Source organism: Marmota monax, unplaced genomic scaffold (assembly GCF_021218885.2).
Source record: "Marmota monax isolate L192 unplaced genomic scaffold, Marmota_monax_Labrador192_F-V1.1 WCK01_AAM20220418_F8-fsc00108, whole genome shotgun sequence".
Taxonomy (NCBI): Eukaryota; Metazoa; Chordata; class Mammalia; order Rodentia; family Sciuridae; genus Marmota; species Marmota monax.
This window is the reverse complement of record NW_026694593.1, coordinates 1322385-1350311: the sequence shown is the minus strand read 5'-3', so window position 1 is coordinate 1350311 and position 27927 is coordinate 1322385. Positions and strand designations below refer to the sequence as shown.

The 27927-nt window shown below is 42.7% G+C and overlaps 2 protein-coding genes across 2 annotated transcripts in view; one reads left to right on the top strand and one right to left on the bottom strand.

The window, feature by feature from the left end:
• The window catches only part of Gon4l (gon-4 like), an 84827-nt gene extending 83631 nt beyond the window's left edge, over nucleotides 1–1196 (bottom strand). The window contains exon 1 of the mRNA XM_046422013.2: nucleotides 1173–1196. The gene's annotated coding sequence lies outside the window, so the exon portion shown is untranslated. The remainder of the gene's footprint in view (nucleotides 1–1172) is intronic.
• Nucleotides 119–23370, top strand: Syt11 (synaptotagmin 11). The gene is made up of 4 exons (XM_046422027.2): nucleotides 119–407; nucleotides 6832–7658; nucleotides 17649–17772; nucleotides 19729–23370. The coding sequence occupies exons 1-4, from the start codon at nucleotides 374–376 to the stop codon at nucleotides 20037–20039; spliced, it is 1296 nt and encodes a 431-aa protein (XP_046277983.1). The 5' UTR covers nucleotides 119–373; the 3' UTR covers nucleotides 20040–23370.
• Nucleotides 23371–27927: the final 4557 nt, after the last annotated feature.

The following is a 27927-nucleotide window of genomic DNA, read 5'->3' as shown; positions in this document are numbered from 1 at the left end:
TGCTCAGGAAAACTCGGTGGTGGGAGGGGTTCCCGTCGGAGGTCTTCCGGAAAGGGGAGGGACCTGCATTCCGGAACCTTTCGGACAGAGGCGGAGTCTCCTACCGAGGGCCTTTCGGAAAAAGGCGGAGCCTATCTCTCATCAGGACCAGTCTGACTGCACCTGCATCCTTAGCTCAGAGCATCCTTGGAGCATCTTAAGAGGAGGGCGCAGCTGGCAACCAGGGATCGGACCGTCGCAGGGGACGTCCGCCAGATACCTTCCCCCTACCCTGACCTACAGCTCCACAGCGGCGACCTCGGTACTGGCCAGGGGTTCCCAGAGTTGTCTGACCATTACGAGAGCATTTATAGCAACAGCCTCTGATTACGACATGGCTGAGATCACCAATATCCGACCTAGCTTTGGTAAGTAGAGTCGGGAAAACTAAGCTGGAGGTGGTCAGAACCGTGGCAAAGCCAAAGGGCCCGGCAATGGGCTGGGAGTGAAGCCCAGACAGAGCTTTCAAAGTGCCAACCCTGCTAGGATCGGGCCTCTGGTGGCGGGTAGCGGGGAGTGGACGGCGCCTGAACTTGAGCTGTGGGCTGCAGGGGCTGGCAAGGCCAGAGCGACACCGAGGGCGGGGAAGTCCAGGGTGCTAAAACCTTGTGTGGTGCACTGTCAGCACTGCTGGAGGTGAGAAACGGCGACGGTGCGGAGGACGTGAACCCTCCTTCTGGGGGAGGAGAGGTGGGGTAGGCCGAGCCCTCCCCCTTGGGCCACGCAGGGCGGTGCCCCTACCTCCCCCTCCCACTTCTAAGGACTGCGGGGGAGGGAAGTGGCAAGGGGGATGGGGCATCAAGATGGCAGCTTGGAGACTGTGGGCTGTATGGCTGGCAGCCAGGGGAGGCTGCGGCCTCTGGGGAAGAGGGGTGCGGGGGTGGGAGCAAAAAGGAAGCCACTCCTTAAACCGGTCAGCTGGATGCTGGTTCTGGGAGGAAACGTGAACCCTGCAAGCTCCATTCTGCATCGTAATGGTGGGGTCCGACTGATGCTACCAAATGGCGCTAGGCGCTGCTGGGCTGGGGGATGACGTGATGTCTATTTCTGGGCCTCCTGGCAGCGCCTAGGCTCTCCTTCCTGGGCCTTTGTTCCCTGTTTCCCCGGGCTAGCTTTTCAAAAAGGGGACTCACCCGCGCTGGTGCTGGCGGGGGTGCGTTCCAGGCCGGAGGGGGAGGGGCGAGAGAGGCCCAGCCCTGGGGAGGCCGCTTTGTGTACCAGAGAAAGCATTACGTCATCTCGGAGCGGCTGGTCCCGGACCCAGCCCTGTGAGCTTCAAGATCAGTTTTACACTCCTGGGGCAAAAAAGTGAGTGGAAAATAGAGAAAATGTGAGAGAAAGACAAGGTTAAGAAGCAAGTTTTTTCCTCTTTGGGAATTCCTCCAAAACGTACTAGGAGAGCAAACTTCTTATGCTGTGCTTCCTGGTCAAATAAATAAATTAAATTGCCCTGCTCCTTCCTCTCTTCTACTACAGTTTAGATTGGGGGAAGCGAATTAGAGTTGCTGCCAGACTAAGAACCTTGCTGTCCCTTAGGGTTTCTATCCCTCAGACAGAAGGTTTGAGGCATCAGATTTCAGTATTTAGGGTAGGCACATGAGCCAGATAGAAAATGGCTTTTCTCACTCCCCAGTAAGAACTATATGGAAATAAGCAGACTCTTAATGTGCTCCAGCCCCTGGAAATAAGGAAGAACAATCAGACTAGGGGAAATAGCCAAAGAACAGATCTTCACACCCATTAACTGCTTGTTCCCATCTATTCCACATGGCTGAATCTTGATGGTATTTCTTTCTTCCCCTTCACCTCCTGCATCTCTATCCTGAGTCCTAAGTTTCTAAAACTGAAGTCCCTTTTTGTGATCACATGAGCAACCCATGATTTCTTCCTGCTCTTTTTCTCCTTATGTCCTCTTTCCAAAAGATACCTTTCTCTAAGTGCAGTTCCAGAGTCCTTGAAAAGTAGATGATGCAGAATACAATACAGTTATTTCCTTTATAGGGAATAATAGTAGAAAAGGGGAAAATACATTTCAGCCATTTGCATACAACATTCTATTTCGTCCTAAAAAGTACCTTCTGTTGTAGGTATAATTACATAACAGATAAGCATACAAGCTCAAGGAACTTGGCTAAAGTCAAAGGAACTAGTGAGGGTAGTGCTAGAATTGAATCAATGTCTGATGCCCAAATTCATTCTCATTTTACTATATTATGGCCAACTAGACAGTGAAGGGCTATGTTTAGGAAAAGAAGTGTAAATAAGCTGGTGTGAGCTGGTTGTGTGGCATTAGCCTGTAATCCCAGCAACCTAGGAAGCTGAAGCAGGCAGATCCAAATTTGAGGACAATCTCATCAATTTAGTGGGGTCCTAAGCAACTTAGCAGAACTCTGTCCTAAAATTTAAAAAATAAATAATAAGAGCTGAGAATGTATTTTAGTGACAAAGCAGCTTTGAGTTCAATCCCCAGTAAACCACCCCCCACTGCCAAAAAAATCAGGCCTTCTCAAAGATGAAGTAGCTAGAGTAGTTGGATTTGGCCCAGATGTGTCTTGCAATTCTCTAGACACTTACAGAGAGTCTCCTCCATAGAGAACTGCTGCTTCTGACTTCTGGCTTCTTCACAACTCATTGAGTACTTCATTTAAAATACTCAGAGCATTAGGTGAACACACCAAGCCAACAGTAAATTATCCATGACCTTGGAGGACAAAAGGAGCAAGCAACACAGGTCATTGCAATGTACAGCCACTTTAAATCACTCACTTCAGTCATTAATTCCAACTTCCTTTCCCACCAGGCTTTTGAGTAAAGCAAGACAGAAGGCTTTGAGTTTCAACATATCAGATTTTTCTCGTTCACTGCCTTGGGTGTTGAGGACAGAGGCAGGAGTTAACAAATTCTGAAATAGAGAAAGTAGGGCAAAGGTAGGAAACAGGATGAGGGAGAGCACCTGGGTAATCTGTAGATGGGTTCACCTGTTTCTCTTCTTTCCTTCTCTGTCCTAAATTATGAGACTCTTTCATCTCTCTTTGTCATCTTGTCTCCATTTTCTTGAAAAAGTGGATGTATTTAAGCAGCAGTTAGTTCCTTCACAATCCCAGAGTAAATCTATGCTAGTGCCAGAAGAATTGCACAGATGTTTTCCAATCTGGGCCTTTAGTCTTCCCTTTCAAATCATTCTCAAAAATATACCTTTCTTTGTAGTTGTCAGCTTTTCTCTTTTTACAGGCAATTAGTGTTGAGTTTCACTAAGCAGTAGAAAGCAATTTGTAGGAAAGCCCCTGATTGAGGAGTGAAAAGCCACTCCAGATTGTGGCTGATCTGATTGACAATGAGAATCTAATCAGTTGTTCAAATATTTACTAATCTCCCATTAGATGTATAAGACACTCTGAGGGATTCAGAGACAAACAAAGTGTTATTCCTGCTTGCCCTCAAGGAGCTTACCACTAAGGATGCCTCTAGTTTTTGAAAAACCCCTAAAACCTGCATATTTCATTTCATATTTGAGACGGAACTGTGTCCATGGACATAGACATAGTTACATTAATTTATTTTGGTAATGATGGTTTTGGGGGTTGGAGGTGTAGCTCAGTGGTAGAGCATTTGCTTAATATGTGTAAGACACCTCAAAGAAAAATAATAATTGTTTTACTCCTCAGATATATTATTTTAAAATGTAACCCCTTCTTTTCTTATTGGTTCCCAACTTTTGTAGAGCCATGGAATGTTGAGGTAGAATTTCTGAGCCATCTATTCCAATTCCTGTTAAAGAAATTCCTTTTCAAACATGCCCGAATTATCATTATCCAACTTCTTTGTTTGAAATTTTTCTATTGGAGAATAGCTCTCATCAAGCCATCCAGGTTACTGTGAGGCAGTTCTTTGTTTTTGTCTTGATTTGGTTTTTGGTACTTGGGATTGGGCACAGGGATACTTTACCACCAAGTTACATCTCCATCCCTTTTTTAATTTTGAGACAGGGTCTCCCTAAGTTGTTGAGGCTAGCCTTGAGCTCGTTATCCTCCTGCCTCTGGCTCCCAAGTCACTGAGATTACAGACATGCGTCACCACACCTGGTTGTGAGGCAGTTCTAATAATAATTTGACTCTTTTCATTGAGTCAAAAATCTGTCTTTGGGGCTGGGGCTGCAGCTCAGAGGCAGAGTGCTTGCCTAGCATGTGTGAGGCACTGGGTTTGATCCTTAATACCACATAAAGATGAAACAAAATAAAGGCATGCTGTCCATCTACTACTACAAAAAAAAATTTTTTTTAATGTGTCTTCCTATAACCTGTGCACATTGGTACTGGCCCTGTACTTGAATGGATCAAATCCAGCATCCTTCCATCAAAATATCTAACGTAATTTTAATTAAAGATGATTATTATTCTTAGATACCCCAGCTCTAGTTGCTTCAATTTTTCATTTGATATAGTTTCTAATTTTTTACTATAGTGATTATTCATGATGTAGAGAATGGACTATGGTATCAGGCAGACTAGAATTTAAATCTAGTACCATTTTTTAGTATGTAGCCTTAGACAGATTTCTGAATTCCCAGATTTCTTAATTAAAAAGGAGAGATATTAATAATCCTATTCAATGAGTTCTTTGATTCAGACATATCCCTGGCAGGGACATGATAAATGCGTGCACACACACACACACACACACCAAAAAAAAAAAAAAACAGCAGTTTTATTATTATCATTGCTATACAGAATGTTCTATATGTGCTGTGACCAGTGCAGATGAAATTATATCTACCCCTTGTGAGATCTGGATTTCATGCTTATGGTACAAGTTGATTTAACCTAAATTTAATCCAAGCCTCTGCTCACCGAAACTACTAAGTCATTTTTGTCCAACTTTATCAAGTGAGGTTATTGCCAATAGGTAGGTTTTTAAGTCCAAGTAGAAATTTATATTTATCCCTGATATGTAATCATACTGACCTCATCCTCGTTTTCTAATCTGTGGAGGTTAGTTTAAATTAACTAACTCAGTTGTTCATTGAGCAATTAGTATATTCCACATGGTTCTAGAACCTGAGCAGTGAACAAAACAGGCAATGTCACTGTTATTAAACTTATCTGGTGAGGGAAGCCAGACAAACATAAGTCAGGGTAATAAACACTATGACGAAAATTAAGGAGGGTAATAGGTATATTTTCTCACTTGAGGCAGACAGGAAATGCTTCTCTGATAAGGTAGGGTTTGAGCAGAGCCCTGCAGTAAGTGAAGCAATAAGCCATGCAGACGCCTGGGAGAAGGATGTTCCAGGAAAAATATGGAATATGCTGAAATCACATTTATTTCCTTAGCTCTCCCTGTCTCCTGAGTCTTTCCTTAAAAAGTAAGGTGAGGGCTGGGGCTGTAGCTCAGTGGTAGAGCCTAGCATGCATGAGGCCCTGGGTCCAATCCTCAGCACCACATTAAATTAATAAATAAACAAACAAACAAAATAAAGGTACTATGTCTGTCTACAACTAAAAATATTTTTTAAAAAGTAAGGTGAAAGCTACTAGCCCTTTCTAGAGCTATAAAAGCCAAAAACCAATTTCCTTCAGTGAACTTGAGATAAGGGGAAGAGCCCAAACCTGATTATCTAAAGCAGGGTCCAGTAGTTGTGGAAAGAGACAAAATGAGGAAAAGTGAAGATTAAAAAGATCTGTTTCTCATTAGTTATTTGTTCATCAAACACATACATACCCACTGTATTTTAAGCACTGGGGATACAGCAATGAACAGAGCAGACAGAAAGTCCTACCCTCTTGAGGCTCACATTCTAGAGAAGATAAAACAATAAATAGTAAAATTATGGGTGGTGTATATATTTATTTTTCTTACAGATGTGTGTATTTTTCTTGCATGCATGTACAAATATGTGAGAGATAATGACGAGGCATATGAAAACATTAAACAGGACGGGAAGTGCGGGTGTTGAAGGTGGAGAAGGTTGCACTTTTTAAATAGGGTAATCAACACTGGGGGTGCCTCTCAGTGGTAGAGTGCTTGCCCAGCATGCAAGAGGCCCTGGGATACATCACTAGCACCATGATAAATAAATCAGTAGGGTAGTCAGGAAAAGTCTTGCTGAGAAGGAGACATTAAGATGTGACATTTTCCATAGTCCCTATTTCTTCCTATTTAAAATACTTTAAATATCTTGGAGCTGAAATTTTGAAATATATTTTGAAAGTATGCAGATCCAGAGTTCTTTTAACTATCCATAGTCTTATATTGCCCTTGGTCACCCCACCAAGACCATCTAAATTTAATTCCACAACTTCCCCCACAACCTGGCAGTCTACACCGGATCACTGTTTTCAAACCCTATACTGGGTGCTATGGAATGTCCTCCTAAAACCAAAGTTGCAGCTTATGCCCTTGTATAAGAGTTGAGGTGAACAGGTCCCCAGGGAGAAAGGTGACCTTAGAACATAGACAGAGCAGCTTTATGGGAAGCATAAATCAATATGATCAAACCAAGTCTGTAACTACTGAGAGAAGATCAAGAAAAGAACAGAGAGACAGGTGGGGCACTTCAAAGACAGCTAAACTTCTCATCCAGGTTTGGCAGAAAGGAAAAGGCATGAATTGGATGGAGAGGGTGGGTGAAGGCATCTCTAAGAGAAGGGAAAAGCTCCAAAGACCAAATGAGTATCTTCTCCTTCAAAGGATAGGTTGCAGGTTAGCTTGGCTCCAGCAGAGGCACTGAGCGGGAGGCTCTGGACAGGGGTTGAAATCCACCTGCCTTGACGCATCTCTGGTCTCTGCCTTCAGATGTGTCACCAGTGGTGGCTGGCCTCATCGGGGCCTCTGTACTGGTGGTGTGTGTTTCAGTGACTGTCTTTGTCTGGACATGCTGCCATCAGCAGGCAGAGAAGAAGCACAAGACCCCACCGTACAAGTTTATTCACATGCTCAAAGGCATCAGCATATACCCAGAGACCCTCAGCAACAAGAAGAAAATCATCAAAGTGCGGAGAGACAAAGATGGCCCTGGGAGGGAAGGTGGCCGCGGGAACCTGTTGGTGGATGCAGCAGAGGCTGGCCTGCTGAGCCGAGACAAGGATCCCAGGGGGCCCACCTCTGGATCTTGTATAGACCAATTGCCCATCAAAATGGACTATGGGGAAGAACTGAGGAGCCCCATTACAAGCCTGACCCCTGGGGAGAGCAAAACCACCTCTCCATCATCTCCAGAGGAGGATGTCATGCTAGGATCCCTCACCTTCTCAGTGGACTATAACTTCCCGAAAAAAGCCCTGGTGGTGACAATCCAGGAGGCCCATGGGCTGCCAGTGATGGATGACCAGACCCAGGGCTCTGACCCCTACATCAAAATGACCATCCTTCCTGACAAGCGGCATCGGGTGAAGACCAGAGTGCTGCGGAAGACCCTGGACCCCGTGTTTGATGAGACCTTCACCTTCTACGGAATTCCTTACAGCCAATTGCAGGACCTGGTGCTACATTTCCTCGTCCTCAGCTTTGATCGCTTCTCTCGGGATGACGTCATTGGGGAGGTGATGGTGCCATTGGCTGGGGTGGATCCCAGTACAGGCAAGGTACAACTGACCAGGGACATCATCAAGAGGAACATCCAGGTGAGGAGGAGGAGCATGTTGGGGAGGGAAGGTGGGTTGGGGGAAACAAGGGGATAGGGAAGGGGGATTGGGAAGGATAGCAAAAAGGGCTATAGAGAGGTTAATGCAAGTTCTTGGTTATCAAGGATAAGCAGTGGTCAAAATAAAACAGAGGTCTTGGCGGATTACTTCCTCCAAGGGCTGGGGATGTAGTTCAGTGGTAAAGCATTTGCCTAGCAAGCATGAAGCCCTGGGTTCAATTCCTGATACTCAAAAGTGAAGAGGAAAAAAAAAAAAGATTTAATTTTTCCAAGAAACAACTTTTAAAAGTAAAGCACAGTGGCACTCTACTTTCTAGCTTAGACAGTAGCAACGAGGTCAGGTGCAGTGGAAAAATGACTGTGATTTTAGCAATTGGGAGGTTGAGGCAGGAGGAGTGCAAATTCAAGGCCACCCTCAGCAACTTATAAAGACCCTGTCTCAAAAAATAAACAAGACTGAGGATATAGCTTAGTGGTAAAGCACCCATGGATACAATTGCTAGTATCCAAAAATAAATAAAATTGTAAAAATATTTCTTTAAAATTTTAAAAAAATATTTCATATAAGGAGCATATGGAAATGCCTCTCATAGGGCATGAGTTAAGTAAACTTAGCCATCAGTGTTTTTTCTGTCTCTCTGTCCTCTCTCTTTTTATTATTTTACTTTGATTTTGTTTTTTAATGGTACTGGGAATCTAACCCAGGGCCTTGAGCATGCCAGGCAAACACTTTGTCATTGAGCTACACCCGCAGTCCCACCCTTTAGGTTTTGAAATTGAAGTTCAAGAGGAAGTACACTTTTAAAAAGATTTTCATCGTTTTTCTCTGCTAGATTAAAGCCCTCATTTTGTCCTTACTCATAACATACATATTGTCAGTTCCTGATTGTATCCATGGGAAGTCCCCACGGCCAGTTTAAAATCACAGGCTGGTTGCCCTTGCCAACCAGAATGCTTCTGGGCTGTTTCATTTTGCAACTTGTCAGAATGTGATCAGAGAACATAAACTCACTATGGGCCAAAACCAAATGGAAAGCAATCCCTTGTGAAAAAGCAAATGAAATGTCTGCTAAAACATCCAGAACCAAGCTGTTTTGAGCTAGGGATGTGGCTTACTGGTAAAGTGCTTGCCTAGCCTGGGTGAGGCCCTGGGTTCAATCCCTAGCACAACAGAAAGAAAAGAAGAAAAAGAAAACCTCAGCCATCCAATATGGTAGCCATTAGCTACATGTTTATTTAAGTTTTAACTTAAATTCCATTAAAATTTTAGTTTCTCAGGCTGGGGATATAGCTCAGTTGGTAGAGTGCTTGCCTTGCAAGCACAAGGCCCTGGGTTCGATCCCCAACACTCACACGCAAAAAAATTCAGTTTCTCTATCACACTTGCCATATTTCAATTGCTCGATAGGCACATGTGTGTAGTAACTACCATATTGGCCAGTCCAAATATAGAACATTGGACAGCACTGATCTAGAAAGAATTTTGGTATTGAGGATTGAACGTAGAGGAGCTTTGCTGTGGATCTCCACAGCAAAGGATCTCCAATCCTTGTTATTTTATTTATTTATTTTTTTTTTTTTTGAGACAGGGTCTCCCTAAGTTGTTTACTTATGATCCTCCTGCCTCAGCCTCCTGAGTTACTGGGATTACAGGCATGTGCTCATCTCTGGAAAGAATTTTGGATTAATTTGGCTATTGCTCCTCTGTTTGCATGGAAAATAAAATGTTAACTAGGTTTAATGTCTATTTCTGGGGCCATGCTTGAATACTGAGTATCTAAATACTTCATATAAAGTCTTTGAATATAATTTTAACTTTACATGTAGAAAAAGAATAGATTAGGGGGAAAAGGAAAGTTGGTTTAAAAAACAAAGAAGTTTCTTTTCTGCGTGTGTGAATGATTCTGAGGGTTGAACCCACAGCTTCATGTTTTATTTATAAGAATAGTTTTATTTATAAGAATAATATTGATTATAAGATTATAGCTTAGCCTTAGCAGCTCGGGAGGCTGAGGCAGGAGGATTGTGAGTTCAAAGCCAACCTCAGCAACGGTGAGATGCTAAGCAACTCAGTGAGACCCTGTCTCTAAATAAAACAATAAATGTGGCTTAATGGTCAAATGCCCCTGAGTCCAATCCCCGGTACCAAAAAAAAAAAAAAAAAATTATAGTTTAGGTTCCCTGATTACTTGTTTAAACTGTTTTTCAAAATCATCTCCTGTAGCAAAATCTTCATAATCAAAATGACTGTCCTTTCTTTTGTTCTTTGGAAAAGTAGACAACTTCTATTTATCCTTTTGATTGTTTTTTCCCCTAAAATCACTTCTCAGGAACTTCTTCCTCTGATTGCCTCCTTCACTTTGGGCCATTTTACTTGGGCAGAATGCCCATCCCCACTCAGCTGCCCCTTTGTGATGCCCAAGTCTGCAGCCACCACCTGAATGCCCTTCCATTCTGCAGTGGAGGCCAGACCTTAATGTAGTTCTCTCTCCCTCCTTTTCTCTTTCCACCCAATTCCCATTCCAAGCAGCACTGTCAATGGCTCTTTCCTGTGAAAAGAGCCATTGAGGGCTGGGAGAGAGGCTGTTTCCCAGCCCCTGGGCCTAGTGAGGCAAAGAGGGTCTTGTGGGGGTGGGGCAGGCAAGCAGAAAGACAAGGGGGAGAAAGGATTTTAACCATGCCTGACAGTTTCTGCTCTCAGAGGGTGGGCTCCTTCCTCATTGGTAAGACAGAGGACCAGGAGCAGGGACCAGAGGAATGCATTCAGATGAAAGAAAGACTAGGTGAGGGTAAGTCTGTTTCCCTATAATTAGCAGAGCGGCCTCTTTCAGAGTGATATTCTGGCCACAGAGTCTGCCCAAGCAAACCCATGCACCTTCAATAAACCTTTCTTGGGGCCTGAAGTCCTGAGAGCCACCTCCGCCCTAAATCACAACCATGAAGAAACAAAAGAAACAAAACCTTAAAATTCCACCACATCCCCCTTTTCCCTCCCCTTAATACACATATGTGACAACTCTCTTTATGTTCCAGGAAAACTGACTGTTCCTTTTACTTTCTCTCTTTTCAATCTCAATAGCTAGACTGGATGGCCTCTAAGGTCCTTTGTAAGTCTTGAGATTTTAAGAGCCCTCTTATTCCCATGACCATTGTCCCAGGTCATCAACATGACCTGAAGAAATTCAGAGCACTCTAACAACTCTCTATTATCTACTTTGTCAATCATTTCTTTCCCACTGTGCCCTCCTTATCCCTGGCCTGCACCACCTCCCTTCTCTTTATGGGGGGTTTATTATGGGATAAAATGCAAGAAAACAAAGTTGTCACTTAAAAAAAAAATAGTTTCAGGCTATGGATGTAGCTCAACGGTACAGTGCTTGTATAGCATGCATGAGGCTCTAAGTGGAGTACCAGGTATTAAAAAAAATAAATAAATAAAATTTTAAAAATTAGTTCCAGAAGCTAGCTCAAATATATTGGGCATTATAGCTAATACTGTTACCTCCTTACATCAAGAATTAATTCCCTTTTAGACAGCAAAGTAGAGGGAGGTGTCTCATTATGTTGCCCAAGCTAGTTTCAAACTCCTGCTCAAGTAATTCTCCCTCCTCAGAATCTCAGAGGAGTAGCTGGGACTACACACCATGTGGCTGAGTTCCGGTTAATTTCTGAAGCTTCTTATATCTTTCTGTATATTTATGAGGGAGAAAATTGTGCTCCTAAAGTGATCCCATTGGCTTTCATCATCCAGCCTAGAAGGAGACTAAGGCCCTGAAAGAATATTTATTCGCTCAGAGTCGGGCAGTGAAATGGACAGTCAGAAATGATGACCAGTCCTGAGCTTCTTCAAATGGACACTGACCAGGCATGGTGGCGCACACCTGTAATCCCCGCCGCTCTGGAGGCCGAGACAGGAGGCATGGCGAAGCTCAAAGCCAGCCTCGGCAACAGCAAGGCACTAAGCAGCTCAGGGAGACCCTGTCTCTAAATAAAATACAAAACAGGGCTGGGGATGCGGCTCAGTGGTTGAGTGCTACTGAGTTCAATCCCTGGTACCTAAATAAATTAATAAATCTGAGGGTTAGCTTGGGGGTAGAGTGCCCCTATGTTCAATCTCCAGTACAGGAAAAAAAAAAAGTTGTAATAATGAGGAGGACAAGAAATTAATTTTTTGCTTGGGGTAGGGGGTTGTCTATAAAAATGTTATTCTTACCATTATCTACCCAGGTATCTTTGGAGGAAGAGAATTCGGTCCCACGCTGTGGGGGGATGCCCTACACAGACCAGGAGAAGACTTCCCTGCATGTGTATAGTTCAGAGCAGGTCTAGCTGATGTTCACCAGAAAAGGCAGACTCACTCTTGGCTATAGTCAGAAGGGTCTGGGGTAGACATTTGGAACTGCACCCCTAGGAATCACAAGGATTCATGACCAGGGAATACCAGCATGGGTCAGATGAAATAGTCCTGTCCATAAGCATTGGTAGGGACACATGGGAGTGCGGCTGTGGGGCTGCACAGGCCCAGATGTCTTGTCTGGAGCTTCTCCTAGGAGATATGTTGCTCAGGATCCCAGCCCTGGCTTAGCCCTCATGAAAGGAATTAATAAAGTGGAAACAAACTTGGCTGTTGCCAAGAGCCCCTGGCAGTTTAGCAATTGCCATTGTCTGTCCTCTCTGTCCAGTGCCCTGGATTTGAGACTGTTTTGTTCCCAGCCCAAATCAGTCCCTTCCTTTGCCAGTCTCTTCCCAGCGGCAGCCTGGCATGAAGCCATCCTCTTCCATTCGCAGTCTTGGACTGCCAAGTGCATGAGCTGTGCGGAGGAGTCCGGCTGGTCAGTGGCTTTCCCAGGTTCGTGGTTACACTGTTGAAAGGATCCTCCTGCAAGGAGAGAAAGATAGATGAAACAGGGAGTGGAGCAGCAGAGCTGCTGAAAGGGGTATCAAAAAGGGACTAGGGGTGACAGAGGCCCAAGGAAAAGAGATGGGTTGTCAGAAGAAGGCAGAGAAGGGGATGAAACGAGTCACTTTCTCCATCTCTATTCTTCTGACTCCAACCTCAGAGGATGCAAAGATCTCGCAGTGTTTGGCTCTAGGATGTCTCATTGTAACCTGGAATTGAACCAGCACCCCCTTTATGCTCTGACTGAATGCCTCCAACTTTCTTCCAAATTCTTGGACTTCCCTGGCCCCTGGGGATTGGATCTGAGTGTGCCAGGTGGCAGAAGCAGTTTCTCTGGGCATGGCCACTTGACTGCAGTGGGACAGGTGCCTACTACACAGCAAAGAGGCAAGAACACACACCCAGAGGGTGCGTTCCTGCTCCCCCACCCATACCCCTGGTGCAGTGTGAGTCTTCAGTGGACGAGCGTTCCTGGACACTGACTGCATCCCCACCCCTGCTGGTCTAGGAGATTCTTCTGTCCATTTCCGAGCCCTCTGATTCTCCTCAGAGTCTGGAGTGGGCTTGCAGGTGGAAAAGACACCAAGAGAGACGTGCAGCATCTATAGGCAAGGCTCTTTCTAGAAGATGTGCAGTTGTTTTTCAGTGGCCTTTCTAAATCTCCTTCTCCACTGATTCAGGCTTCCTTATCTTTATTTGCTTTGTCAAAACCAAATATTAATATCTACAAACCACACATAGCTCCCAGGTATCAAACTTGGTTAATAATAGATATAATAGTAATAGTCACAATTTACTGAAGTCTTACTAGGTGCTAGGTGGCATGTAAAGTCACCCATTTTACTTTATTCCTATAAGAAACTAAGGCTTAGAGAAATTAAACAGCTTGCCCAAGGTTGTTTAGCTGGTGGAATTTGGATTTAGAATCGGTCTGATTTCAAAGTCGTCACTATTAGCCACTTACGTTTACCCTGAAAAAAGAGTAAAACTCTCTCTATAAAATTTCAGCTAGACAGCCAGGTGTAATTGCACATGCCTGTCATCCCAATGGCTCAGGAGTCTGAGGCAGGAGGATCATGAGTCCAAAGCCAGCCTCAGCAATTGAGCAAGGCCTTAAGCAACTCAGTGAGACCCTATCTCTAAATAAAATATCAAAAAGGGCTGGAAATGGAAATGCAGGTCAGTGGTTAAGTGCCCCTGCGTTCAATTCCTGACCCCCCCCCCCAAAAAATGTATCCAGACACAATGGCACACTCCGATAATTTCAGCAACTTGGGAGGTTGAGGCAGGAGAGTCACAAGTTCTAGGTCAGTCTCAGCAAATTAGTGAGACACTATCTCAAAGTTTAAATAAATAAATAAAAGTACTGGGGATGTAGCTCAGTGGTAAAGCATTCCTGGGTTCAGCATCCAGTACCCCACACACACACACACACAACAATAATAACAATAAAATAGAGGCTGAGAGGGGTTGAGTAATCTACCCATTGTCACCTAGGAGGAAGGAGTAAGCTGTAAAGTGAAGGCAAGCAATTCTGGAGAAAGCCCAGTGTGTAACTACAGCATTAAAGAAAGGACCCATGAGCTAGTGGGATGGGATAGAGACACTTCCTATATTCCTCAGCTAACCCAAGCCAATGTTGGCCCCCTGGGAAGAGGGGGAGAAAAGGCTCTCATTCTCCTTCTGATGCAAACGGGGAAAGGAGGAAGGGAGAGGGAGAGGCCTATATGGCAAACGGTTGGGACTGGAAGGGTGAAGTAATTCATTAAATCAGATGTATAAAATACTTATAAAAAGACCGGTACATGAGACTATTTATACCCCTACATTTGGGGTGGGAAAAGGGATCTGAGAGAAAATTACTCAACTATGTTTTTATTTTATTTTGTTTTGGTACTGGTGATAGATCCCAGGGGTGCTTAGCCATTGAGCTACATCCCCAACCCTTTTTATTTTTTCTTTTGAGACAGGTACTCACTAAGTTGCTGAGGCTGGGTTTGAACTTGCACTCCTCCTGCCTCATCCTTCCAACTCACTGGGAGTAGCAGTGTGCACAACCACAACCATATCCACCCGAACTAGTTTTTTGAGTTTCTCAGTAGTGAGAAATAAGTTCAGTGGAGGAAGATCACATCATTTTGGAGAATTAATTAATTACTCCCCAGGTTCCTGATGTAATGAAGGGTCTAGTACTGTGGTCCAGCTTGTTTGAGGCAAACTGGACACAGCATCTGGATGCTGACCAATAAGTGAAATTTTAGAAGTGATTTTGATCTATCTGCTCTTCTCCCTTGGGAAGTTGCTATTTCTCTCTCTCTCTCTCTCTCTCTCTCTCTCTCTCTCTCTCTCTCTCTCTCTCTCTCTCTCTTTATTTTTTGGTACTAGAAATTGAGCCCAGGAGCACTCTACCTCTGAGCTATATCCCAAGTCTTTTTTTATTTTGAGGCAGGGTTTGGCCAACTTGCCCAGACAGGCCTTTAACTTCCAATCCTCCTGCCTCAGCCTCCAGGGTCACTGTGATTATAGGTGTGTGGCGCCGAACGCAGCCAGTCTATTTTACTCAATCAAAGCAATCCTGGAGTAGGTGACAGTTCTTTGGGGTCTGAAAGAATACAAAGAATGCAGTTTGATAACAGGGAGATAATATTGTCCCACATTTAACTTCTGTCCTAAATTCCTCCTTTTTACTTTTTTTCTTGTCTCAGCCTCATTTCTGTTTCCTTGTCCATTACAGGTGCCTCTGACTTTGACCTTTCCCTACTTTACTTCATTCTCCAACTGTCTCTAAAGTCATGGTCATTTTAATAAAATAACAGCATTGTTACTTGTATTCTTACAGACCTCCTCTTGCCTGTGAGTGGCAAACTGCCATTTTGTCCCTACAGTTCATCGCCCTAGCGTAGCCCACTCACCCTCCCAGGTTTCTGACAAACTCCCCAACTTCACACACCCTCACCTCTCACCATTCTCTGAACATTGCATACACTTTTAGGTCCCTGTTGCTGGGCTGTACACGATCTTTCTGCTCATCTGTTCATTGCCTCAGACTTATTTTTTTCCCTAGTACTGGGAGTTGAATCCAGGGTATGAACTATACCCCTCAGCCCTTTGGAAAACTTTTTAAGCCAGTGTGTCACTAAATTGCTGAGGCTGGCCTCAAACTTGTGATCCTTCAGCCTCAGCCTCTTAAGTCGCTGGAATCACAGGTTTGTGCCACTGCACCAAGCTACCTCATATTTTATTTTTTATTCTCTATCAACTCAGCCCAGATATCAGCTAGAAAAGTCAACTCTGCTTCTGCAAGCCATGTCAGCCTCATTCTTCTTGAGTACCCAGAGCACTTAGAACAGACTTCTTATTATTCTGACAAGTACACGTATATTTGCATCTCTATGTCTTGCATGCTAAACTCGTGGGGAGCAAGAACTGAGTCCTGTCAGCTTTGAATTCCTAGTATGTAGCATGTAGTAAATATCCAAATGTGGTTCAAATGTTAAAGGCCAGTTGGTCATGATGGTGCATGCCTTTAATCCAGTCACTCTGGAGGCTGATGCAAGAGGATTGCATGTTCAAGACCAGCCTCAGGAATTTAGTGAGGCTCTGAGGAACTTAGCAAGACCCTGTCTCAAAAATAAAGAATAAAGGGCTGGGGATGTGGCTCAAGCGGTAGCGCTATTGCCTGGCATGCGTGCGGCCCGGGTTCGATCCTCAGCACCACATACAAAACAGAGATGTTGTGTCTGCCGAGAACTAAGAAATAAATATTAAAATTTTAAAAAATAAATAAATAAAAAATAAAATAAAATAAATAAAGAATAAAAAGGACTGGGGATGTAGATCAGTTGTAAAGCACGCTTGGGTTCAATCCCTAGCATAGATTGATAGATAAATAGAGACGGAGGAAGGAGGGCTGGGATGGAATATAAGTAAGAAAATGTTTGCCTAGCCTTCAGGAACTCCTGGGTTCAACCCCCAGTACTGCAAAAATAAAAGGTAAATAAATTTAAAAAAAGTTCTTCAAAGCATAGAGTTTTCCCCAGAATTCAGAATACAGCCTAGAATAAATGAAAAGACATAACAACAAAGATGAAGAGGCAGATAAAAGGGCATCTTGGAAAAGGTACTGAAGTGCATGCACTGAGGCAGGTAGAACAGGTATGGATATTCACCTTGAAAAATGGAGGAATAAGCTTCAGAAAGTTCAAGGCCTTGCCCATGGCCTCGTGGTAAGTGGCAAAGACTCAAACCCACATCTCCTACCTCCTCACCAAGGTCTTCAAAACTTTTTGTTTTCTCTTTCTTCCTTCTGTGATGAGGACTGAACCTAGGCCTTGTGCACACTAAGCTTGCACCCTACCACTGAGATACATACCCAGCTCCAATTAAAAAAAAGTTTTGTTTTTCCTTTTCAGTGTGGGGATTGAACCCAGGACCTTGTGTATGCTAGGCAAGTGCTCTACCACTGAGGCCTTTTTTGTGTTTTATTTTGAGACAGGGTCTCACTAAGTTGCTGAGTCTAGCTTTGAACTTGCAATCCTCCTACCTCATCCTCCCGGGTTGCTGGGGTGACAGCACCACTGCACATGGCAAAACTTAATTTTATCCCTAGAATCAAATGAGAGAATACTAAGTGCTGGGCAGTGTTGTAATTTCCAAATTTGAACCCATTTGATCCTAATAATCCTATGAGGTAGGTATTGTTATTATTAGAAAACTAAAGTACAAAGACGTTGAGTAACTTATCCAAGGTTGTTGATATGAAATAGCACTTGCCTCAACTTCCCTGATGTGAAAAAAATTTAAAAAGAAAGAAAGAAACCAGGCCACTCTGGCCTCGGAGTCCATGCTCCTAACTGTGAGGCTATGCTGCTCTTCCATGCCAAGGATCGTACTTAATTTCAGAAGAGATTCTGCTTCCTTTCCCCTGTGTTAAATAGGATCATAACTTCCTCTCAGAGAATGAACATCTTTCCTGTTCACCCCTGCTTCTCTTTCCACTCCTCTGCACAATTTCTGTGCCATGCCCTGCTCCCTCCTTCTGGATTCTCACTTGCTCTTTCTCTCTTACAGAAGTGCATTAGTAGAGGGGAGCTCCAGGTGTCTCTGTCATATCAGCCGGTGGCACAGAGAATGACAGTGGTGGTCCTCAAAGCCAGACACTTGCCGAAGATGGATATCACCGGTCTCTCAGGTAGCAGCTATTTACTTCAACCTATGTGTGACCATCTGAACCACCCCACACTCCTTGCCTGTGGCCCAGACATACCCCACATTTCAGGAGCCCTTGCCTCTGTCTTTATGTCCAATAGGTGGGGAAGTGCTTTGGGTGAACAAAGGAGGTATTTACATTTCACTAGGCATCCTAAAAGGTCTGCAGGCCAGGAGCTGAGCATTGCTCCAGAAGTCATAACTTCTCAAAAGGACTACAGTCATTGTTAGTCCCCATGCTCTCGAAAACTTCCTGATACAGGAAGAAAATACCCCTTAACTTCCCAATGATTGCATAAACACAATTTATATCTTTTTTACAATACCTTATGATTATTAGAGTGGACTTTAGGCTGTGGTATTCAGAATTCATTAAATTATCTGTGGTAAATTCATTAAATTATACTTATAAAAATCATGTAAGGGCTGGGGCTGGGGCTCAGTGGTACAGTACTTGCCTGGCATGTGTGAAGCACTGGGTTCGATTCTCAGCACCGCATAAAAATAAATAAAAATAAAGGTCTGTCAACAACTAAAAAAAAAATCTTAAAAAAAAAATCATGTAATTCACTGGGTATGGTGGTGCATAACTGTAATCCTAGTGGCTCGGGAGGCTGAGGCAGGAGAATTGCAAGTTTGAAGCCAGCCTCAACAATGTAGTGAGACCCTAAGCAACTTAGTGAGATCCTGTCTCAAAAGCAAAAACAACAGGGCTGGGGTTATGGCTCAGCGGTAGCGCACTTGCCTGGCATGCGTGAGGCAAGTCTCGGCACCACATATAAATAAATAAATAAATAAATAAATAAATAAAATAAAGGACAATCATCAAACATTAAAAAAGAAAGAAAGAAAGAAAAAGGGCTAGGGATGTGGCTCAAGTGGTTAAGTGCCCCTGAGTTCAATCCCTGGTACCCCCCCAAAAAAATTATGCAATTTAAGGATAAACTTGTTGTTGTAAGTCTTATATAATATTGATAATATTGTAAGTTCCTTACAACCATTGACCCATTGATTTAGGTCAACATACTTAATGACTTTTCCATTGGTAATAACTGGGAGTGGAGGAAAGTGTTTATTGTACAGTATCAGAAGAACAACTTTATAAATGCCTTCATGTGGTGTTATCTTTATACACTGAAGCAACAGCTTTGCAACAAAATTAAAAACAAAATGTTTAACTTCAGGGGGGAAAAAAAGGGCTGGGTTTGTAGCTCAGTGTTGGAGCACTTGCCTAGCACATGTGAGCCACATAAAAATAATTAAACAAAGGTATTGTGTCCATTTACAACTAAAAATATATTTTTAAAAAACTGCTTCTTTGTTAACTGGGCTTGGTGGCATATGCTTATAATCCCAGTGACTTTGGAAGCTGAGATAGGAGAATTGTAGGTTCAAGGCCAGCCTCTGCAATTTAGCAAAATAAAACATAAATAAATAAAAATAAGGGGGGTGATGCAGAAAGATTGTAAATTAAGGCCAACCTCTGTAAGTTGGTGAGGCCCTCAGCAACTTAAGAAGATCCTTCTCAAAATAAAGAATAAAAAGACTGGAGATGTAGTCAGTGGTAAAGTGCTCCTGGGTTCCATCCCCAGTACCAAAAATAAAAAATAAAAATAAATAAAAGTTTTGCCAGCGATGTAGCTCAGTGAAAGACCACTCCTAGGTAAAATCCCTAGTGTGAACAAAAAGAGAAAGAAAATGCTTGCTTCAGTCCTGATGAAGGAAGTTGATCTGTTCTGCTCCTGTTGGTTTTCTTGGCCCTCTATCAAGCGGACAGACTCACCTGTAGTGTGTGTACATTTAGGAAGCAGTCCCTGGAGACTTTGTTGGGGTGGTCACCAAAGCTCTGAGTAGCAGAGTCCCAACATGAAATGATCGTTATATAAGAGAGGACCGTGTCATAGGCTTGTCTCTCTTTTTCTTGTCTCCTTGGGGGCCCCAGATCCTTATGTCAAGGTGAACGTCTACTACGGCAGAAAGCGCATTGCCAAGAAGAAAACCCATGTAAAGAAGTGCACTTTGAACCCCATCTTCAATGAGTCTTTCATCTATGACATCCCAACCGACCTCCTGCCTGACATCAGCATCGAGTTCCTCGTCATCGACTTCGATCGCACCACCAAGAACGAGGTGGTGGGGAGGCTGATCCTGGGGGCACACAGTGTCACAAGCAGTGGTGCCGAGCACTGGAGAGAGGTTTGCGAGAGTCCCCGCAAGCCTGTAGCCAAGTGGCACAGTCTGAGCGAGTACTAATCCTGTTCTTCTCGCCTCTAACCCTGGGGCCAGGCTGGGGAGGGACATGGTGGGGAGAGATGTCAGAGAAGCGGACTCAAAACCTCATTTTAGTTGTAGAAGAAAATTTCTTACAAAACAAACCCGACAAGGAACATCCCACATCACCACAGCCGCAGATCAGTTCTTAGCAAAGACGATTTTTTTTCTCCTTTGCAAGGCACTAGAAATTCTTTTGTTTTTTAAATGGGGCGGGGAAAGAGAGGGAAAGACCCCTACAAGTCTATATATAACACTGTAACCTTATACTTGCATGTCTAATACAAACTGAAGAAATTAGCCTAATTGCCAATATCAAGTTGCAGATTTTAATCCATGAAAATTGTGTTTTGTGCCGAATCGTATTTGCTGATTACCTGAAATTGGCCTCTTTTTACTGGGCTTCTCTGGAGAGTTAGTCCTTCTCCCCACCTTGGCAGAAAACAAATTTTTGCTCTTGTAAAGCCTCATGTTTTCACTATCTCCATCTTTTCTCCCTGTTACCTCTCACGTCTCTGCTCTTTGGCTGAGACCAAGGTCCAGAGGTCTATAGTAAGCCAAGAAACAAAGGTTGAGTGAAAAGGCAGGGTTTGCAAGAGAAGGAGTAATTGAGCAGGGGGGTATTTTTGCTGTTAATCTTCCTGCTCTGAAGGGGTAGTTGGTAGTCTATGACTCACTGGTAGCCCCAGCAAAGCACATAAAACTCATCAGACTTACCAGGAAGAAGTTGGATTTACAAAACTAGACAATTTCTTTAAAATGAGCTTTGGAGGCTTCAAATTCAGCTCTAGGAGAATACCAGTGAACTCACCCAGATGATTCCAAATGTTATTTGCAGGTATGAGGACAAGGAGGAGAGAAATGAGAGGACCTCCATCCCCTTTGGTAGTTATATCCGGTAGTGACAGCCATTCCTTAGCTGATGGGTTGGAAGTCCTCAGAGGTTGGAAGGATTACATCGGCCTTTGTTTTTCCAGGAAGGCTGACCATGGAGAATAAGAATCTTCTCAGGTGACTCAGATGTTACAATGAAGTAAGTTTTGCTTCATGAAAGGCCCTCAGAAATGATTATTTCTCCTTGAAATTTTCAATAATAGCTCTTAAAAAATAACAGTGTGGCTGAGTAGTAATGGTAACTTGGGGTGGGCATAGTGGTGCCCATCAACTCTGGAGGCAGAGGCAGGAGGATTGCAAGTTAGAGACCAACCTGGGCAACTTAGCAAAACCCTGTCTCAAAATAAAAAATAAAAGGGCTGGGGATATGGCTCAGTTGGTAGAGTGCTTGCCTCACATGCATAAGGCCCTGGGTTCAATCCCCAGCACCACAAAAAAAAAAAAAAATATATATATATATATATATATATATATATATATATATATGAAAAAAATAAAAAGGGGTAGGATGTAGCTCAGCGGTAGAGTCCCTGGGTTCCATTCTTAGGACCGCAAGATAAAAAGAAAAGTAACCTGAATGTTTTCAGAACCTCTTTTCCCTCAAAACAAAGTACATCATTCTTGGAACTTCTGAGTCTCATGACATGGTAAAGGGATGAGGGAAACACTGGGCAGAACAGGTTGAGAGATTCAGTGTTGTGCTGGAATTCGAATTCAGGACTCCTCACTCCTAGTGTAGCTTTGTCTCCACAGTTGAGACTTTTCATATGGCAGAGGCCTCATTACCCACAGGTGAGCTTGGACAGGCAGTACAGATTTTTTTTCAGTCTGAAGAGGAACGCAATCAAATAAACAACAGCTTGATTAAGGGCCTGAAAGAGTAACCGAGATTGGATTGTCCACTTCAATCCACAAGATCCTTCCTTTCCAACTTGCTTCTGAGAAGGGAATACAAGCGTTGAGTCTGCATGGACAGGGTGGTATGGTAACATTGCCTTTGTTGTTCCCTTAGCTCTAGTGGATTTAAATCCCATCTGTATCTCCCACACACTCCAGTTCTTTTGTTTGGTTTTTCTTTGAACCCATATTTCTTGACAATGCAGAGCAGTTCTGTGCAGGCACAAAGCCCACTCTCTGTTTGTATTCCTGACATTCCCCCTCCGGTCCCCATAATCCAACTCACTATCTCATTCATCATCATTTGGGGTCACGCACTACTAGTCTCTGTCCTTTAATCTATAGAGTGTAAATACTGTATCATACGTAGAAGAAAATAATTTTTGTTTTCTAAAAATGCATTTCAAGATAGTTTAATGTAAATTTGGCAGGAGCACTCTGAAGCCCCATTAGGAAAACTTTTAAATGGTTCCTCTTCATCGCCTTAATGTCTAAAGATCAGAAATCGCTAAGCAACCCGCTTTTGTTTCCTTCCCAGAAACAATGCAAAGCAACAGGTGGAGGTAGTCTGGTCTTTGCCCTGCTGTGTGTGCCTCTGTAGCTCCTCCTGACGTCAGTCTGGGAAGACAACCTCACCCCACTCCTCTCTCCCCCACCTCCTTGTAGCTTTATACCTTTCATTCTTTGGGTCTACGGAGCAGTGGATGGTGAGGTGCCAGGGGAGGAACCAGTGGTAGGCTAGGAGCTGCCTCCGTGTCTTTTGCCAGAAAAAGGCGAAGAGGTGGACAGTACAGGGTTCCCCCCTCCTACCTCAGGCCTGATCCATCGTGCCCTGCATTTTGCTGTCCCAAAGTTTCTTAGCTAACTTTGGTTTTCGAATTTGTTCTTTCCAGAGCTAACTGGGAAGGGTGGAGTCAGTTGAAAGACAAGAGAGTCACATCCTACCTTTTGCACAAAGCACTCGTGGTCAGGAATAGGTTAGGGAATGGTCACTTCTGATTTTCCAAGAGCCAGTCCTTCTGTCTGTATATCTTGATTCCCTTGAGACAAGAGTTTTTCATAATAACAGAAATCCCTGTATGAGTTATTCCTTATTTCAGTTCTCAGAGGAGCACAGCCAAGATGTACATGTTGATGGACCGTGCTCTAGGTATGAGAACAGAGCTGGTTTGTGGGACAGGGGTGGCTTGCTCAGGAGAGGGAAAATGCAAGTCCCTTTTGGAAGGCTTTTACTATGGCCATGACAGTGACATTGCCCTCACCATGATCCCTCTCCAAAGTGGTCGTCTTTCTTTACCTTGTGTCTTCTCTTGTAAAAATGAAACAAAAATAAAATGTGTCAAATTAAAAAAACAAAAAAAACAAAAAAACAAATGAAAAGCTAACATGAATTGTGTGAAATTGCATAATGCTGTAACGCTAACCTACAATATGTAATGCTATCTTGTATGTTGAATTTGTTAATGCACCACACCAGTGCAAAATAAAGACTGATTCACATTAAATAGGCACAGTAATGTCAGCATGATTCTCTTGGAAACTGGTTGACCATGAATGAAGTTAACACTCAGACCCCCCAGGATGTCCTAGGGCATGTTTTCCCAAGACCACCTGATTCCGAATCATCTGGGGCATTTGTTTAAAAGTGCAGATTCGAGCCAGGTGTGGTGGTGTATGCCTATAATTCCAATGACTCAGGAGGCTGAGTCAGGAGAATTGAAAGTCTGAAGTCAGTCTGGACAATTTAGCAAGACCCTATCTCAAAAAAATAAAAACAAAAGAGGGGCTGGGGTTGTGGCTTAGCGATAGAGCACTTGCTTTGCACATGTGAGGCACTGGGTTCAATCCTCAGCACCCCATAAAAATAAATAAACAAAATAAAAATATTGTGTCCATGTATAACATGTTTTTATAAAAATGTTTTTAAATAAAAAATAAAAGGGCTGAGATATAATTCAGTGGTAGAGTGCCCTGGGTTCAATTTCTAGGACAGTACTTAATATATGGTGAATCTCCTGCTTCAGCTTCCAGGATAACTGAGATTATAGGCATGTACCACTGGTGGGTGCTTTTCTGTCTCTTGTGCCCTGTGCTGGGGATTGAACCCAACTGCATCCACATTTCATATTTCCTTTTTTTCTTCCCTTCTTTTTTTATAATTTTTTAATTTTTTATTTTTATACTAAGGACTGAACCCAAGGGCACTTAACCATTGAACTACATCTCTACTTTGTGTGTGTGTGTGTGTGTGGTGCTGGGGACTGAACCCAGGACCTTGTGCGTGCAAGGCAAGCACTCTACCAACTGAGCTATATCCCCAGCCCCTCCACCCTTTTTATTTTTTAGACAGAGTCTCACTAAGTTGCTGAGGCCTTGCTAAATTGCCCAGTCTGTCCCCGAACTTAGAGATCCTCTTGTTTCAGTCTCTCAAATTGCTGGGATTTTAAGTGTGTGCCATCATGCTCAGTCCTAGTTCATATTTTATTTTATAATTAACACTTAAAATTATACATATTTATGATGTGCAGCACAGTGTTTCATAATATGTGCACATTGTGGAATGGCTAAATCAAACCAAATAGCATATATATAACACCTTGCATTACTTATGCACTAGTTATCATTTATTGGTGATGAGAACACATAAATTCTACTGTCAGCAATTTTCAAGTGTACAGTACATGGTTATTTAACTATAATCATGTTGTACATTAGATCTCTTGAACTTATTCTTCCTGTGATTTTATATACTTTAATCAACATCTTCCCAATATATATCCCTCATTGTTTTCTTTTTAATAATAATAGCAAAAAAAGCTAGGATTGAATTTTTTTTCAATACTGGGAATTGAATCCAGGGGTCTTCTATCACTGAGCTACATCCCCAGTACTTTTTTTTTTTAATATTTGTTTAGTTGTAGATGGACACAATATCTTTATTTGTTTATTTGCTTTTATGTGGTGTTAAGGATCGAACCCAGGGCCTCACACTTGCAAGGCAGCCGCTCTACCACTTAGCTACAGCTACAGCCCCAGTATTTTTTATTTTTTCTTCAAGATAGGTCTCACTAAGTTTCCCTGACCAGCCTGGAACTTGTGATCCTCCTGCCTCAGTTTCCCAAGTCTCTGAGATATTACAGGCATGTGCCACTGCCCTCAGCTATGGATTGAATATTTACCAATTTGGATATATTTTAATCATATAAAACTCATTTATATCTTATAATCCTGTTGGAAATATACTATTATTATTCCCATTTAACAGATGAGAATAATGAATTCCAAGAGGTTAAATAAATTGCTCCAAGTTCACATAGTCCATAAACAATGGAGTCTGAGGCAGTCAGACTCCAATTTCTGTATATTTCCACCATTGCTACTGGTGGAGATTTCAAAGACTCATAATATGTGCACATTGCAGAATGGCTAAATCAAGCTAATCAAAAACTCAGAGCCTGATGGGAACTAATGCAAATTAGATTGTGCTCATGATTTGATGCCAATGACCTCAAGAATGTTTTAGAGGATCAACTGCAATAGTATGAAGCTGAAAATTTTTATAATCAATGTTCACTCACATCAAATTGACCTCTTGTTGGACATTTTTGCAAGTTAATATTGGATTAGTGTTTACAGAGCAGTTGAAGTTGCTGCTTGTCCCTTATTCCTCTGCCTTTCCCATTGTAAGATCCAAATCTCTCATCAGATTTTTGCACTTTATAATTAGAGGTGCCCATAGAACAGAACTCCAAGAACTGTGTGCTTATTTCTATTCACTTGAATTTCCAGTGTCATCACAATGCCTGGCATGCAGCAGGGGCTCAATAAAGGCAGGAAGGCAGGGAACAAGGCCTTGTCTGGGAAGCGGAATTTAAGAAAACATGAAAAGATTTTTCCTCTTCTCTTTACTTATGAGTTGGAGTTTCAAAAGAAGGTTGGTCTAGGGCTGGGGCTGCAGTTCAGTGGTAGAGCAATTGCCTAGCATAAACACTACCCCTCTCTTCAAAAAAGAAGTTTTGGTCTAGAGTTGAATTTTTTTTTTTTAGCATTATTAGGGATTGAACCTAGGGGGCGCTCTACCACTGAGTCACATTTCCAGCCCTTTTTATTTTTTATTTTGAGACAGGGTCTCATTAAGTTGCCTAGGCTGGTCTTGAATTTGTGATCCTTCTGTCTCAGGCTCCCCAAGTATCTGGGATTACAATTGTGCAGCATTGCACCTAGTTTAGGGTTGAATTTGGGGTGGTTTTTTTTTTTTTTTTGTATTTCTTCTTTCTTTCTTTTCTTCTTCTTCTTTTTTTTAATGGTGCTGGAGATTGAACCCAGGGCCCTGTGCATTCGAGGCAGGCACTCTACCACCTGAGCTATAGCCCCAGCCTAGTGTTTTGGTATTGAGGATTAAACCCAGGCATGTTTTACCACTGATCTTCATCCTTAGTCTTTTTTAAAAATTTTTTTTAAATTTTTTTTTTATTTTTGAGACACTAAATTGATTTCACTAAATTGCTGGGATTACAGGCACGCTCCACAGGGCCTGGTTTAGAGTTGAGTTTTGATTTGGGGTCTTTGGTGGTGGTGGGCGTGTATTACCTGCAAGCAGGCTCATAGTCTTGTTTTTAAATCAAGTTTTGTATTTTATTTTTATTGTTTCTTTTTAATTATACACAACATTGGAATTCATTTTGAAGTAATCATAAAAGTATGGAATATAATTTGTTCTAATTCTTTCCCCGGCACTTCCCCTTTCCTTCCCTTCTTCCCCCCCCCCCCATTCCCTCTCCTGTACTCTACTGACCTTTCTTCTATTTATTTATCGTTTTATTTTAAATTAGTATCTTTGGATATACATGATGGTGAGATCACTGTGAGAGCCATATATGTACATAGGAAACTTAGGTCAGACTCATTCCACTGTCCTTTCCTTAGGCCATCCCTCCTCCCTCCTTCCCTCCCCTTTGATCTCCTTTGTCAACTCCACTGATCTAGTTTATTGCCTTTTTATTTTATTTATTTATTTTTAGTTGTAGTTGGACACAATACCTCTATTCATTTATTTTTATGTGGTGCTTAGGATCGAACCCAGGGCCTCGCTCGTGCTAGGTGATCACTCTACCTCTGAGCCACAATCCCAGCCTGGTATTTTATTGATTTTTATCTCCCCACCCTTATTTTAGATTAATTTCTGCATGTCAGAGAAAACATTTGACCATTGACTTTTTGAGACTGGCTTATTTTACTTAGCATGATAGTCTCCGGTTTCACCCATTTATTGGCAAATGCCCTAATGTCATTCTTCTTTATGGCTGAGTAACACCCCATTGTGTGTATATATACCACATTTTCTTTATTCATTCTTCTGTTGAAGGACTCTTAGGTTTCTTCCATAGCTTGGCTATTGTGAATTGTGCTGCTATAAATATTGATGTGCCTGCATCACAGTAGTATGTTAATTTTAAACCTTTTGGATATATACTGGGGAGAATAGCTAGGTCAAATGGTGGTTCATTTCCTAGTATGTTGAGGAATCTCTATACTGCTTTTCAGAGTGTTTGCACTAGCTGTGTGTGGTGGTTCATGCCTGTAATCCCAGCAGCTAGGGAGGCTGGAGCAGGAGGGTCTTGAATTCAAAAACAGCCTGAGCAACTTAACGAGACCCTGTTCCTAAATAAAAATTATTAAAAGGGCTGGGGAGGACTGGGGCTGTGGCTCAGTGGCAGAGCGCTTGCCTCGCATGTGTGAGGCACTGGGTTTGATCCTCAGAACCACATAAAAATAAATAAACAAATAAAGTTTTTTTTTTGTTTGTTTGTTTTGTTTTTTTAAGGCTGAGGATGTGGCTCAATGGTTAAGCACCCCGGGTCCAATCCCTGGTACAAAAAAAAAAAAAAAAAAGCAGAATGGTTTTGCACTAATTTGCAGTCCCACCAACAATGTATGAGCAGTACCCCCCTCCAACATCTTCACTAATGTTTGCTGCTGTTATTATTTTTTGGTGGTGCTGGGAATTGAACCCAGGGCTTGTGTATATGAGGCAAGCACTGAGCTATATCCCCAGCCCCCATGTTTGTTGTTATTATTT

Coding starts and splice junctions, on each gene's coding strand:
- Syt11 (XM_046422027.2), top strand. CDS start 374: ATGGCTGAGATCACCAATATCCGACCTAGCTTTG. Junction 408..6,831: donor CAATATCCGACCTAGCTTTG/GTAAGTAGAGTC, acceptor CTCTGCCTTCAG/ATGTGTCACCAGTGGTGGCT. Junction 17,773..19,728: donor TATCACCGGTCTCTCAGGTA/GCAGCTATTTAC, acceptor TGGGGGCCCCAG/ATCCTTATGTCAAGGTGAAC.